The sequence below is a fragment of the Cloeon dipterum genome, chromosome 2 (genome assembly GCF_949628265.1).
Source record: "Cloeon dipterum chromosome 2, ieCloDipt1.1, whole genome shotgun sequence".
Lineage (NCBI taxonomy): Eukaryota > Metazoa > Arthropoda > Insecta > Ephemeroptera > Baetidae > Cloeon > Cloeon dipterum.
The window spans coordinates 19186075-19203148 of record NC_088787.1 but is presented as its reverse complement, the minus strand read 5'-3'; the positions used below and the strand labels follow the sequence as shown (position 1 = coordinate 19203148).

At 36.9% G+C, this 17074-nt stretch overlaps 1 protein-coding gene across 1 annotated transcript; it reads left to right on the top strand.

Moving 5' to 3' along the window:
• Positions 1-971: 971 nt before the first annotated feature.
• LOC135936563 (uncharacterized) lies at positions 972-17039 on the top strand. The gene is made up of 6 exons (XM_065479423.1): positions 972-1125; positions 10499-10650; positions 11566-11664; positions 15734-15835; positions 15913-16038; positions 16557-17039. Exons 2-6 carry the CDS (start codon positions 10510-10512, stop codon positions 16749-16751), a joined length of 663 nt encoding a protein of 220 aa, XP_065335495.1. The 5' UTR covers positions 972-1125; positions 10499-10509; the 3' UTR covers positions 16752-17039.
• Positions 17040-17074: the final 35 nt, after the last annotated feature.

The following is a 17074-nucleotide window of genomic DNA, read 5'->3' as shown; positions in this document are numbered from 1 at the left end:
ATCTCATCAGTCAGACTTAGTCACAATGATTTAACAGTAATAATTCAAAAGATATATTGCACTGCAAAATCTGTTCTCAAATATAAGCGAATTTAGCGAGGTATTATGTATTTTATCTGATTATTAATGTGTATTGTTCATGATTCAAAATATTATCAGTCAATAAGAATGTCATCAATTATACAACAATACACAAAAAGGCAATTCATTCATTCATTTCTTTTTTTTCTAAATTAAAAAAGGCGATTTCAAAAATCTTGCTTTTCTTACAAATCAGGGTTGTGAATATAAGACGGTCTCTTTTCGGAAAATTGTCATATTGTTTTAGAAAGTTTTTCTGTGCAAACGAGATGGTTCCAGATACATTGTTTTAGCCTAATTAACACGTTTTTACCGTTCAAATTTATCATTTTAATAGTTAACCTTTTTATCAAATTTAAAGAAATTCGTCCATTGCCTTTTGAAGGGAATAGTAGCAATTGCATGACAGGAAAAAATCGGCCGATCGTCTAGATTTCACAGCCTAACTTAAACGTGTTCCTCCTGCTTAAAATAAATATTTAAATATTAAAATGGAGTAATTTGACAAAATATATAAATCATTTTGGTCCTATATATCTTTCTCTTGAAATTGTTTTGGAACATCTTTTACTGTCCTGTCAATGAGGATCATGAATAAAATTTGCACGTATGGAAATGAGCCAACATCGTGCAAGTCACACATCATTGTTGTTGCATTGAGCCTAAACCATTAGACAACAACAACAAACATTGCATAAAACGGCAACAGATGACACGAGAACGCGTGAGTGCATGTTCACTCACGAGGCAGGTGTCTGCAAAAAGCGTTCCTCTACTTCTCCTTTTTCAGCTTACATAATAACTTAGCTAAAAGCACACCATGCAGCAGCCCCGGCCCGCGAGTGTCGAGACCGAGAGAGGGAAAGGAGCCGCGCGCGGTTCGGCCCGCCGCGCGGCTCACTCAGTCAGTCTAACCTGGCGTGAGTCAGTGTCCAGCCAGCGAGCACCTGGTCCCAGGTCTGCTCACGTGCGCTGCGTGAACAATATCGCTTGCTCGCCCGGCCGTCTGCTCTCGTTTCACTGCTCTGCCTGCAGCCCACTCAGGTACGCGTTTTCACATTTCGCTGCTTTTCAATTTTCTCCAGCTCCATCCTCCACGACTGACACTGCATTTTTTCAATTCCTCTATTAGAAGTGGACTCTTTTTTATATTATTCGTATTATTACGCGAACCCTTTCATGCTCTCGGCGCGGGTTGAGTAATTATATCACAAGCTGCACGCCTCGCTCTTATGAATTCAAGGAGAACAGCTTGTTGAATCGAGAGTAATACCGTCCACGCGGCTTTTCATGCGCGGGGTCGACACCTTCACTTGACCAATTAAATGTGGTTGGTTTTTGCATAAAACGATGCTTGAAATTTATTTGGCGGAGGGAGAGAAAGGAACCTGAAATTTTGATAGTGCGCCAATTTTGAATGTAGCGATTGCTAAACTATTGAATTTAGTTTATTTAGAACAAAAATATTATTTGATTACTTTTTTTACTAATTTTTAATATATAGTATTTTAATATGTAGTGTTTTAATTTTCTTTTTTAAATTTTTCTTTTATAAATGTATTTAATTTTATTCTTTTCAATTTAGAACGCAATTATTTAAATCAATTTTTAAGTAATTGTATTTTAAGTGCATGGCTTATTTTAAAATAAATTTTTAAGAGAAAAAACGAATTACATTTAATATATCTATGGATCTCTTTGAGTCTTGGGATGATATTTCACCCAAAATTAAGCTATACTAAAACATGTGTGTCAATTTGAACTTTAACAACCTGTATGAATATTCGTACAATTTGTGAAGTTAAAAGTACGAAAGGCTTTTTGGCAGTGAGTTTCACATGCAGAGGTTAGATAAGGTTTTCAAGAGCGAGAGAGATATTTTTTCTCTACTCCGCGCAGTAAGAGGCTTCTTTGGCTCTTTACGCTCTGTTAATTGGTGTTTACTTTCCCTGGCGGTGCAACAGAGAGATGTTCGCGTTTGTTCGCCGCCGCCTCTATTATTATCTCCATTAGGTGCACTTTGCCGGTGTATCCACGAAAAGATAAAGATTTGCATTTTCTGAACTACGCACCATGCCTGTTATTTTTACTTTCGATTTCAGCACTTTCTGTCATTCACAAGGACTAAACAGAGACATGACGATCGAAGAAAACATACGTTTAGAGTGGAACGCGAGTACATTTTTACAATCTTGCCAATCTTATTGCAGTGCAAAGGACGAACGAAACCGGTTCAATAAAAAAGCGTTCAATTATTAAGTACTTGCAAATAGGGTGAGGTAAAAATAATTTCAAAACAATACTTTCCTCGTTTTTATTGCACTTTGTTCGTGGAATTTTGGCCATTTTTCACACCTTTGAACAATAAATTCACACCAACTATAAAACTGTCTAGCCAATTTAAAATCCAGAAGCAAAAGTCTGACAGCTTTTAACTATAGAAAAGACAATGAAGTGCAATTACGCTCTCCACTGAACCTGAAAGCCACATTACACACACATTTTCGGTCGATTCGGTTCCGCGTGATCGGTCTTTGATCCAGTACGTGCACCGCAGTGTTTCACAGGAAAATTAATTAGATCTGCGGCCATTAAGCAATTAGTGCGGAGAGAAGAGGAACAAACAAAGGCGTCGCCTTCCGCAGCTATGCCAACGACAGCCTTATTAAGGTGGCGTTTGCGTGCGTGTGGCTCAATTTGTCCTCAAGTGGCGCCGTGTGCTCGCAAAAAACTTTCTTCTTCCGCTGGCACACGACAAAGAATTAGAATTTCTAGTGTGAGAAACCGACGGAAGGAAATTAGGTTCCGCGAGCTGTAATTCGCTAATAGACATCATTCGAGATATAATTAATTGGGACGGAATAATTAGTGTAAATTATTATAAATGTTAATTAGAACTCATTTGAAACTAAAATTGTCCTCCCAAACGAATCCGCGACGAACTAAAAAAAATTATAAAGACTGAAATTCAAGATCCGAGAAATATTTGAATTCATTCGATTTAATTAATTACATTATTTAAAAAAAACTGTGCCTATTTTTACGTCAATTAAGATGCTCGGATAATTGCGACAAAAGTGGTTTAAATTCATAGAACAACTAAAAAATATTTAAACTGCTGCAATTTAGCTAGTTAGATCCTGTATTGACAATAATTAGAAACTCGCAATCAAGTTAAACGAATAAAATGGCTGTTTCCTGCGTTTTCTCCCCGAATTAGTTAAGAATTCAAAGCATACAGCTCGGCCGAGCGGCTATAAAATGCTGGTTGGGGACACTCGACGTATGCGTCTATTATGCTTATTGGCAATAAACAAACCGGGATTACGCCACCGCCGTCTCTTTCCCCAGCGGCTAGCTCGAGTGCGCGCTTAAATAACATCGCGAGGTAATACCCACGGCCGCTAATACACATCTCGGCAATTACATTCATGCACTCAGTCGACCAGCTTCCTCATTACTTTCTCTGCTCGCGCGCTGCTGCCGACAGATTGTCAGACACGAGGGAAATTCGAACGAAATTGTATTACGCGGTGCAATAAATTATCGATCCAACAGGCACTATGCGGATTTTCCTATCTGACGCATGAACCTCTCTATATGGCAGAGAGGGAAACTTTAACCTCCGCGCTCACGGCATTCACACGCTCGGGTTTTCGGGAAGGAATCTTTTCAGATTCTGGGTCACAATTTTATTGAGATGTTTTCACGACTCACCTAGTAATTATAGCTATGTTCACGGCGCAACAGAATTTATATGGCTCAGGAGGCTTGAATGGCTAATTGGATTTTAAATTGATTTGATCTAAAGCACGGAAGAGTTTTTAAGAACTGCACTTAACTGGTAATGTTTTCTGTAGATGACTTATCGTTTATTAGGCATCTCCTATGCAGATATTTTAAGAGTTTTTTTTATAATTTGAAATATTTTAGCTTAGTTTGATATCTTAAATCATAAAGGCGTATTAAATTTTGGCAAAAATTCCAGTTTTATCTGTATGGGAACTCATCATTTGCGTAAATCGTCTGAGTGTACAAAGCCGCCAGTATTTATTTATTTATTTATTTGTTGTTTATTGTTCATGACTCATAACATTTCGTACAATTAAATCAATAATTAAATTACATGAACAAAGGCAAAAAATGGCAAGCAGGATCTGCATAAACGCGTGAAACAAAAAATTGATTCGACGTTGTCACGTGCCGTTGAATATTTATGTTTAGTATAGATGGGATCACCGGTTAATCACGATTTCAGACTCAATCTTGCTACTGTGCATTTTGCTCTTAAAATTGATTCAATTGATATGCTGAAAACAAAAATCCGTCCAGCCAATCGCCGTTGAAATGTCAACAAAGATTTTTATGCATTCCTAAGGAGATTTGCTGAACTGATTTATATGGCTTAAGCAAGACAGAAATAAATCTTTTAAGTGTAAAATGTTTGGAAAGCCAAGAAAAATTTAACTGGACCGACTTTGAATCGCCGTCATTAATCCAGCACATTGGTGTTGCACTACGGTGTCGAGCGTTTGTGCTCCAGATCAGCCACAATTATCAACTACCAAAAAACAAATATTTTGTCATACTGTCCTCGCTGTTGCAATTCTTAAAGAGGAATGATACTGGAAAAGCCTGGAAAATGCTTGTTGCCAATGCAAAAACTGATCCCTTAGGATTCAGTTAAAGCCTAAATTGACCTAAGGAGCGCTGTAATTTTTTGAGAAAATTAGCTTGAAAGTTACCGTGCTTTTCAAATGGCAATGGCTGTCTCCTTACTTGAAATCCGATTTAATTTCAAAACCAAGAGTTTCCCCAATAAGTGGCATACACCGTTGAACAGATCTCGACGAGAGGAATCGGAATATGCCAAGAAAATGTTTTCGAGCACTGTAAATTTTGGAGAAAATTGGCAAAATTTGAATTTTTATTGTAGGAAGGTCATTTTTTTATTATTGCAAATTGTTGAACAAATTGTTTATCGGTCAATTGTTTAAGGCATCCAACAGTTTAAATAATTTTCAATTGTTGCTGCTGTTAAACAATAATGCAAAATTACAATAATTCAAACCGCCGACAGTTGTTGGCTTCCAACAAAAAGCAGGACCGCGTTGTTGTACCGCTACAAATGCTTTGAAAGTGTAAGTATAGGGTGGTGCCATCTGTTGACGGATCCGCACTCTGAGGACATTTGCAAATGACGAATTGTTTCATACAAACTAGACTATGAGTCCGATTTTAAGATGTTTGAAATAATACAAAATAATGTTATTTATTTTCTACAATGGCTACACCCACAAGCGAACAAACAGGCATTGTAAAATCAGTAGAATTAAATTCACCCTACACAGTTTACCCCTTTTTCTTAAAGCGTACAAAAAAGTTTTAGATTAAAAAACTTCACATTGAATGAACTAAAAATGAAATTAAAAATCATTCCGTTTACAAAAATACATTTTTTTTTAACAAAACAGGAAGAAAGAATTATTTGGTTGTAATAACAACTAACTAATAAGCAGTGAAGGATTTGTTTGACCTACATCAAATTTTCCCACAAAACTTATAACAACAACAATAACTTCTGCTTTCGGTATGGTTCGTGTCTGTCAGAAAAATCCTTTCTTCTTCAGCTAACTATGCAAAGCCGCATTAGTTTCGCTCTCCAATAGGTAATCTGGGATCGAAACCAGCAGAAATACATTCAATAAATTTCGTTTCACGCAGCTTGTAAGGAGTAATTGGGAGTTTAGCTGCGATTTGCCGCGAACAAAGGAACCAGGACTGTGCATTTTCCCACGGTAGCAAAAAGCGCTCACCACCCGCCGTGCCGATCGGCTCAAGAGAGATTAAAAACATTTAAAAGAACAGGGGCAATCGAGTGGCCGATCTTTCACTGAGAAATGTCAAGGGCTTGTCGATTAGCGGACACGAGCGACGAATAATTCGCGTCGTGGCGCGAGGAGAAAAAGCAGCCGAATGGACTCACGGCGGCGGCGGCGGCTGTCCCCGAGCACTTTCCCTACTTTCTCTGTGTTTGTGTGTTTGGCCAAGCTATTATTAAATAAATGTGTATGTGTATATATGCAGCGGTGGCGGCTGCGAACCCTCCGAGGCTCAAATTCCCCATCGCATCACGGAAAATTAATCTCGTAGGCCATTGGGAAACGGACACCGGAGCATCCTACTCAGGTTCCCCCTCGAGTGCGTTGGCCAATTTGCAAGACGAGACGAGACTGTCGACCTCTTATCTCTCAGACTCACCGATTAATTGCTTAATTTCATCGGTAGTGTCTGCAGAAAGATTTTAGCACCCACCCGAGAAAATCGACGCCGAGTGGCCTTTCATTGTGAGCAGTCGTAAAATTTAATTAAAATTACGATTTATTCATTGATTTTTTACGTTGTTACGGCATACTTGAATTCAAAAATTTTGTATGTTACGTGTAGCCTTGAGCAAAGATTAAAGAACAAATTTGATAATAGTAAATTTAAACGTAATTAATATTTTAAAAATTTTTAGTAATGTAATTTATTTATTTTTCAGAAGACATAAAATAATTTTACATATTTGTGTTTTTTATAAAAAATAAATCATATTTATTAAATAAAATTTTTAGATTAAATACTTATTTATACAATTTTAACATTAGTTTAATCATTTTTTCTCAGCTAGTTATTATACTATTAAATTAATAAGCATGCTTATATAAATTTTAAAATATGTATACCTATGCAAGTTGAAAGTTTATGTTCATAATCTTTTAGCTCAATATAGCACAATGAAATTGATAAACTGAAAATACTTTTCGTAATTCTCATAATTAATAGAATGTGAAGATTGAATTATTGTTTTCCTATTAAATATGGAAGCTTTCATAAACGGAAAGGATACCTATTGTCGCAGGATATTTTTTTAAACTTTTTTTTACCTAATTTCAATAAGAAAAAAAACAGCATTATTTATCAAATTTATTTTACTATCGAGGAAGTTCCTTTACTCAGCCAGAGTTTTCATTGACGAGATAAACCTCAGGCTTCTAAGAATAGGTGTATCAGCATTTAAAAATCATCAAAAAAAGTTTACACTTTGTTACCTTGAATTTTATCTTGAGTTAAATTAAAAATAATATAAATTTCCCATCTTTACAAGATTTATAGTGGGTTAAAAATGCAAAAAAATACCTAATTTATTTGGCATTCTTGCTGGGAAATTGATCCACCTTTCTTATTTAATTGAGGAAAGTTTGTTTTCATTACCAATTCATAATTTCTAAATGAATTAACACCGATATAAAATTCCGAAAACAACGAGTGACCCGCTGACCCGTCTTTTGACACTTTCGTCCCTGCGCGGGGCCATGTAGAGTGACATTTGGCCTTTCTTGTTTCCATATCAAACGCCTTAAAGCTGGTTTTATAACCGCGCGCGTTCACGCCTCATATAAGGCTGAATTCATTAAAGCCGGTGCCAAACGGATCTTTTCCTTCTTCGGACGCCAACAATGAGTGAAATTGAGAAAGGCCCGAATCGTAAATCAAATCCACTCTTTCTCTCTGCTGCTGGCGAGCATAACAAGCGAGCAGGGGGGTGCGCACGTGCAGAATATTCGTGCGAGTACGCGAGTAAAAAACAACAGCAAAGGTCAAACTTTCTTTCTTTTCGTCGCAGTTCGAGGCGTTTTGTTGCGAAATTATGTGTGTAATCTGCATGTGTCACCAAAGATGTTGAATCTCTGCATGGTTTCTCCTCAAAAAATTAATCTAAATAATTAAAAATGTTGAATTTTTAAAACAGCTGTTTTAATTATAATTGCTCAAGAGCATATAAAAGGATGAATGGGTGATTTTACCGTAATCAAAATTTTAAGCCAACCAAAAATATTCAGTTTATTTAGGAAAAAAACGAGATAATTTTTATTTTTAGATAACAAAATCTACATATAATAAAAACAAGAAAGGAGAACAAATAAATGAATACGTACTAAAATATCAATTCTCAAAACAAATAATGCCTCACCTAAAATTGGGAAACAGCTAAAATTGACCCTGCTAGCCATTTAGATTTGTGAGAAAATCGATTCAAAACTTGGCATGCTAATCAAGAAGCGAGCACTGTCTTCCAATCGAAAATCGTGATTTTTATTTCACCAGAAGGGAAATTTACCTTACACCATTGGATAGATTGCGTCAAGAGGGCTCAAAATCAATGATTTTTTTTTCTATATGCGAAAAATTCCAAAATTTTACAGTTACTCCATCTTTACTTATCATTTCACATTCTAGGGATTGTTATTAAAAATAGAATTTCAACCACCTGATAATTGCTGTCAAAAATTAAAAATAATTTCAAATGAATTTCCTTCAACTAAAAAATTATAACGAACAAAAATCGAATAAAATTAATATTATGAATCGCCACAAATAGCTTTCAACTGCTAGAAACCGTAGTGCCACGATTTATTTTTTATTTGCATTTGAAAAGTTTATCTTTCTCATGCATCGTAGGCGTTCGATCCTTTCAGCACGATATGCGGACGCGAGCGTCACTTTCGATTAATTCCGTATGCAAATTTTAGCTCGGCAACGAAGATTATAATTTATTTTTGAGACAGCAACCAAGAGATTTCTTCTCATCATTGTTCAGCTAAACGTTTAGCAGCTGCGATGGGAAATTTGGCACACTTTCGGTTTCTTTTCCCGCGCCATGTGAACTGATTTACATCGTCTTCTGTTCAAATGCCACAAAAACGTTCCCGAAATTTAATTCATAAGTGAAAAACCTCTAAAGATGTTTGCTGCCTTTAAAGAGTTGTTATTTTGGTTGTGCAAACCGGCAGCCGTGACTCATTTTAAATCCGCCTCGGACCGCACACACTCGCAATTTGGTTGCGTGCCCCGCCGCCGTTCGTTTTAATCGAGGTGACTTATGAGAGGCTGCTGGGTGTGCTGCATTTTTTCCTAAGGCCTCACCTCTGACTGACTGACTGTCTGAATGAGTAAAGGAAAACTGGAAACGGACACTCGGCGGCGGTTGAGCAACACATACGGTGAAAGAAAAAGCGTGGTCGCGGGCAAGGCTATACGCGTGAAGAGATGGATTAAACGCGCCTAGACAAATTGTTTGTATCAATCAAAGGGGAATTAAAAAAAGGTTTTACTCCGCTGATTATAGCTGTGTCGCCGAGTGGATTGCCAATATGTATGTGTTGCTACACACTTTTGATTTATAATGTGTACGTTTGAAGCAGCAGAGATAATTGTACGAATTAGTTCAGAACACATTCAGAGAGGTTAACTAGTGAATCGCTTTAATTGATCTTTGCATGAATCGGCACTACTCTGCCTGGCGGCAAGTCTTTGCAATTCACTTTGCAATCGTAGTTAGTATTTAATGGTTGCTATAATATTTAAGCCATATACCCACTAAGTCTATGGGTTTACTTTGCAACACAAATATAAAGACGTACATAACCTTTCATAATTTAAAGTTTAGATAAATTAAAAGGGAACAAAATTGAGTAATCTGAACGTGATAATTAAAAACAAGAAAGGGGTCTCTTTATATCTTCATAATCATAATAAAGCAACCAGAAATTAAGGCTCTTCAATCTAAACCTCATTTTAATAAAATTTCTATTCTCGCCATAAACCAATTAATCATTTTAAAATTTCTCGTTGTTTTAGTACTACTTTATTGAACATAACTCATATATATTGCTGTTGTTTTGTTGCACCCGCCGCTCTGTAATCACAGCCGTGCTGATTGCAGGAATTACGTGTTGAATACTGGTTACAAAACGAGCCGCCCTTTTTGCTTCTTCTCGCCTCCAATGCCATCCGTGATTCCGTGCCTTGTTATGCTCTTGTTTTCATTCGGCCAGGATTGATGATCGCACACCGCACACACAGCTTCTCCACTCCTGCCAACAATGCATGTGTAAAATCTAATGGTCAAGCCAAGGTTGCGAATCTGAATGACTTCGAGAGGAATGATGCAGCATTTGTGCAAATGGCTCGTTATTAAAACAAATACACACACACACACCATCCTATTCTCCTCGAATGGCATTTCCTAGATGTTGGAAACCTTGAGGCGAATAAAATTTGCAACTGCCGAATTTGGCTTTTGTTCTTCAACGCAGAGAGCATCCCTTTTCAATTATTAGAATTTATTTAAATGGCTCAAGTGAAGATTTTTTTGCCACCGAGCCCAAGGTTGAGCATGAATAAGTTTTCATGGTCGCTTCACACAAGAATCCCTTTATGCACACGCGTGTATTGAGACCGCATGTACGCAAATACTGACAAGGATATTAACATGTGAAACATCCTTGAATTTGCTCAAAAGCAAAAAATTGCCGTGTGATACGATCCTTACTCGTGAAAATCTAACGAGCTAATCGGTTTTTTATTTCAGCGGCTCGCAAGATGAAGGTGCGGTGGCGGGCGTGGTGTTTGCTGGCGCTCTTGGTGGTGCACACTGTTGTGGCCAACCCCGTGGCCAACCGAAGACTGCGCAGACAAACCACCCTTCCTGAGGAGGATGGACTCAACCCGATCGAGCACCAGGTATGAAGTAATAAGGAAAAATGCGTCGGAAGGTCGTAAGAATTGATACATAGAAATTAAAGGTGCATGTTTTAATTAAAAATGTTCACTGAGCAATATTTTTATTTGTTTACAGTACATTTGATACGATTTTATTGAATTGTTTTTTTTTAAATAATAATTTAGGGCTGTGATTTTTTTTTTAAATGTCACTCGATGCTGGATGTTCTAATGAGTATGAATTATGCAATTGTAAGCCATTTGAAACATATTATTTAAACCATCTTGAAACAATGATATCTTAATCAGCTTAAAGTTTTTCATGTTGCAATAATTGCACAGATTGGAAGAAAAATGAAAAAAATTGACTGCAACTCTTTTTATTTTAAGTTCGTGCTTTTGGTGCAATCGATCATATAAAGATTAACGTTTTCGATAAAAACCTTGGATTTAAAAAAAAACATCATTGGAAAACATGTAGATTAAAGAGGAATGATGTGTCAAAATCCATCTAAAACCATATATTTTACACCAATAAACCGTCTAAAATTCACAGCCCAAATAATAGTAGTGAAAAATGCTTCAAGCTTAAACTATTTTACAGTTAGCAGTTGCTCGACAGCCAAAATATATTCAAGGTTCTGTACAAATGTCCTTCCCTGCACCTTTTTTCAATTGGACAACCCACCGACAGAAAAAAATTTTCGTGGGGAAAAATTCTCAGCTTTAATTTAAGTTAATTATTAGTTTTTCGCGGTGCAAACCTTGTCTGTAATTACAGTTTAAATGGAGTTATAAATCTGCTTTTTTATATGATCAAGTTTTCTAACTTCCACAATTTTCTTTCCATATCCTTTGCAGACGAATGTTTTCCAGTAAAGTGAAAGTAAAATTTGATTTTCCAACAGTTGTTTATATTATTAATTTTATTTTCAGCCATTTGTTCATCCGGAAGAGGTTTTCGGACCAGACCTGTCCGATCGCTCTCCCAGAGAGAAGAGGAAAGCGAGAATTTTGCTCAACATTCTGTTTTGGGTGAGTTTCTATTTGATATCAGTGGATGTCGACAGATAATCACTGGTTGTTTCCTTTCGAGAGCATCGATATTTGGGCGTTCGCAGCCGCAGTTTGTTCACACGCAATGAACGTGACCCATCGGCAATCAATAAAGCCATAATTTTCGGGCAAATTTGACCGCAAATATGTGCAATTTTGGGCGGCGGAGGAGGCCTTGAAATCATTTCCGTGTCACTGGTTTGTTGAAATTACTAAAAAATAATGCAGTTCTTAGAATTACTTTTATTACTCGCTCCAGTCTCCATGAGAAATTGCACAACTGCCTTTATTAAACGAACAAAGACAATGGGTTAGCAGTTAGCACTTGTGATGAAAAAAATATGTCAATCTCTCTTCAACTAATCAAAGTGAACACACATATTGACTTTGGGCGATTGTGCTGAGTACAATTGAGCACAAATGAGCAAGAAACGCGTCAAGTAAAAAATCAACATGAGACACGCGGCCTTGCTGCGTAACGAGAACGACACAAATAGGCTGCGATGAAAAAACAAGAGGCAAAGGTGTTTTGATAAGTCAGCACTTCTGTGAGGAGAAAGAAGAAAAGTTCAATGAATGAAAGTGCGCGCTCGTAACCTTGTCGGATGATTCGGCGTCTGTGTCGCTAGAATAGCGCACTCATCTAATTGCGCGTGTGTTGTATAATTATGTAACTCGCAGCTGCACCACACACGCAGCAGACTCGAACACAAAACACAAAGCGTGCGTGAAGAGATCGAAAGGCAAACATCGTCAATTCCTCTTTTCTATGTGCGCTGCACTCTCGTCAAGATTTGCTGGCGTGCGTCTCGAATCCTTTTATCTAATAATGCGTGCCTGCTTGCGTCACGCATTTCATATACAAAATCAAATAGTGTGCCTTGCATTTGATGCTCGAGCGTCAAGCATGGCAAATAAGGAATTCTTTTTGTCTTACGAACGTTAGAGCTTTTCCAGGAAGAAAATTGCGAGCTTCTTGAGTGGGCAGCTTCTTAATTCAGAAAGGAAAACATTTGTGACAGTGCATTTATTGTCCAGAGTCTTTTTCTGCGACGAAACATGATATGGGCTTTTGGAAACTAAATCTTCAAATATTTTTATCCTCGTCTGTTTTCACTATTTTGCACTTATTGAGAAATATAATTTTTTAAATATGCTCTGGACGTTTTGAATTAAATGAGGAGAAAGCACCTTTTAAAATAAATCAAATGCCATGAGCTAAATGCCAAAGAATGTTGTTAAGATAAAGCTAAAAATGCAATTCATAAAAAGTCAGATTACCATTTTTATTGATTTATTGGCTGTGCCGAGAAAAGCTTTTCTTGGGAACCTTCTCTGTTTACTGGAGACGCTTACTCTACAATGAACGAGCATAATATATTCTATGGCCGTTTTGAAAATTACATATTGGAATAACAAGAGAATCGTGCGAGTGAGCAGCCGTATAATTACGGCCCCGTCTCTTAGCACGGGCGAATTCACAAATTGCTTTCGGATATGGTGTCGACATAGTCAAAATGCGAGCGCGTGAGGATTTTTAATAGAGCATACGCACAGTGAGCGCGACACGGCGAAGAGCTCAATGCCAGCTCCACGCCAGAGACAATTAACTTGCTTGACACGCTATGCAGCTCCATGATGTATAATTGGCCCAAATGCGATTGGCAAAACTCACCTTGGATTACTAAATTCTTGGCGGTGTGAAATTTTAGACTGTAGCTTTTTTATTTGCTTTCATTTAATGAATCATGAGAACATAAAATCATGCAATTTCAAGCCTGATAAAACGCACAACCAAAGAAGCCTTGAAAGTCATTTTTTTAACAAAGCCATGCTTTTTGAAGAAAATAATAGAACGTGTTTTAAATATTTCTGATATTTTCCTTTGCAGATAATAAAACAGTTCCAATTTTTGTTTCATTTGGGCTTGATTGATAATTGCAGAAACTTCTCACTTTTCAATCAACCATCTAATTATTAGCATTAAAAATCATTGTTAAGTACACGATACTACAAAAACTGTATCTTAACTGCCCAGAACCTTCAATTTTAAGGATTATAAAATTCTGAAATATATCCCGAAGTGAATTAATTCCGAGGATATATTGTGTTTCCTGAGTACCAAAATGGTTTCCACAGGGTCAAGTTGCACATATTCTTAAAGCTCTCAACTTGCGGCCTTTTTAACGATGTGCAAATCTTGCAGATTGCACCAATTCAGAGCTTGTTGGCGTCGTTAAAATGCCTATACACATTGATATTGAATGCTATCGATCACTCGAGAGCTACCCTGACGCCAAGGATACGATTTCTTACTTGCTCTAATAGTCTTGTCTCACGTCAGGGGTGATATCCAGCATGTTCCGCAGGTCAAAATCGACCGATTATTCAAATTTGATTTATCAAACTATTCAGCTCTGGAACAAATAATACCCTTTTTAAACCTTTGACATTTTGTACCTAAAAAAAATTCGACGCCCTAACACCATTCCAAAATAGGTGCAGAAAATAATTTAAAAATTGCAGATCATACCAAATCTCTTTTGGGAAGATCCCTTATTAAATAAAAAATATATTTACTCGCAATTCATATTCAATTTATGTTTTATTTTTTGCCTCTTACAAACATTTTATGAGTTATATTTTTAATATTTTTGGAACAAATGTTTGCTTAAAAAAATAGTGTTTCTTCTATTTGATCTTAAAAGCGCAGAGAATTTTTGCTGGGTGCTCATATGCTGATTCACAAAGAAAGTACGTGAGAGTATTTCGATTCGGTTCCAAAAAACGGGGTTGGACCTAATCAGCGAATGCCAAAAATGGTAAGCTGACGTAAAAAATGAAGCTCAGCTGCCAAAAACTTGCATTTTCGGCTGGAATTCCGTGTCAGCGTCGGGCGTCGGAATCACTTTGCTTTCTCCCGGACGCTAGCCCAATATTATGTGTGTGTGTGTGTGTGTGTGTGTGTGTGTGGTTTGCTCCTTTGATTGGATATCGGACTAGAGAGATGTGGTCCAGTCGATCTGGGAGTGGCCCATTCTTTCTCTCCTAGACCTTGTTTTCGGCGCGGACAATAAACAACTCGCCTAGCCGCCGCGCGCTTTGTTGTTTTCATCTCGCAGGTGCATTTACGCGCCGTTTGACTGACTGACACCGGGGCTTGGGTATGGTATAATATTGTGTGCCACTTTCTTATACGCTCCATAAATGCGCGGTTGCTGCTTGGCACGCGGGCTGGCCGCCGAAGAGCTGTTGCCGGCCAACCCATCCTTTCATACAAAGCGCGCCGCCGACTTTCTTTCTCTCTTATCTGTTCTCTTTTGGCACTAATTACCGTGGTATTTGCCAAGATAATTAAGAATATAAAATAACAGAGAAAAAGAAAAAAAACTAAGAAATAGAAAAACACAAATTTGTAAAAGTCAAGTTTTAAATTATTTTGTTATAATTTAATATGATCTAAAGTATTTTTATAAACTAAAAAATATTTTTAAGATTCTTTAATTTTAATTTTATATTTATTTATTCATTATAAAAAAGTTGTGTTCTTGCATAAAATGATATTATTAAAAACCGTAAAAATATAATTTCAACCCTAGAGCCTAAAATTAAAATTAAAGGTTAAAACTGTAACTATGACAATAGGTACATAAAATAAATTGTAAATCAAGGGTAGTTGTGGACAGATCAATGTAAGAAATCCCTGGTGGTGATATCTCTCTTCATTCCCAAATAGATAACGACGAGAGCTCAAACTCCTAAGATTTGCTTTGCCATTACATGCAATCAGCAGTAAACATATTATTTTTAAATGTGCTAATGAGAAAGTCAAATCTCTGCCCTGAATAATGACGGATTCGTTTATAACCTTAGGCGCTCGAAAACAGTTCGTCTAGTACCTCTCACACAAACGAACGTGAAATAGTCTCGAAACTAGGCAACCTGTACGTCACCGAAGTGAAGAAGTTGCCTACGTCCCAACAAACGATCTATAATATTCTTTCACAGCAATTTTAACATTAATAAAATCTTTTGTTTTTTCCTCCAGAAAATCAACACCTTGTTGAGTTTGAAAGCCCGCATCCTGGGGCAGCTGAGCGCCCGGCAGGCTTTGGCGAGTGTCTTCCCGACAACGACCGCAAAACCAGACGTGAGTGCTCTCTTCAACACTTTTTTCTCCTTACCGATTTTGGTTTGGATTAAATTAATGTGTGATTTCATTTGAAGCCGTCGGAGGAGGACGTGCCGGAATTTGATTCGAACAGAGTTATGCTCGATATCCCTGGCGAGCTTTTCGGCACAGCCTTTTCTGTGGTCACCGACGTATCCAAAATTGTTGGTGAAGTTATATTGGTGAGTTACGAATTTTCAGAATAAATTATTTTTTAAAGAATAAGAAACATTTAATATTAAGATGAAATACAATTTTAAAATAATACTTTTCTTAGCTTAAAGAATAATTTAATTAATTTAAAATATAACTTGCGATTATCTGAGTAAGACTCTAGTGTGCGATAGCTGATAATCTTGGTACAATTGTTTTATATATGTGAAAACAGAGTTGGAAAGCTCAAAAAAGTTGAAGTAAAAATATAAAAACAACACAAAAAAATGAATTTTCAAAAGTAACTTTCGGTTATTGAGGAAGATGAAAATATGAGCTTTCAAAATGGATTTTATTTATTTTTGAACTTAAAACACAACGATGATGATATTTTTTTAAATATCAAAGAACCTGTTTAAATAGAAGGATATTCCAAATAACTATTTTTGAATTTTTTCCTTTATTGTAAATAATGGAAATATCATGTAGCTTTTAAAAATTTTAATTCAATTTAGATCAATTTGTTAAATTAACTTTTATAATTCAGAACACGGCGAGACGCACGCAGAAGTTCGTCGAGGGTATGAAGCAGGCGATAACCCGCAGCTTGGGCTACAAGTTGTCCGCCCTGACGACCAGCTCGTCCATTTCCAAGAGCACCGGAGAGGAGCAGTCCTCGGCGACGTCGTCTGAAAGCACCGACGACAGCACCAACAATAACGACGAGCCCAACGACGTCTGACCGTTGGTCCCACGAACGGGCGTGTCTGCCCATGATTGACTGTGATGCTACTTTTTAAACGTGTGCCGGCTCAATTTTTCTTTTGAGTGTGAGTGAATTTCGTTTATAATAAACCATAAAAGAGGAGGCATTCTTGTGTTCCTTGCGTGTACATTCTGGTAATACAGGTATTTATTTTAACAGTATTCGATGCCATAACTACTCGTGTATTTTTTGTAATGCAATTGTTAAGCATTTTCTGTACTTATTTATTACCGAGAAATAAAAGCTTCAGTGTTTTGTATAGTACTCGCATCGTTTTTTCCCTTGTTATGAAATTGTTA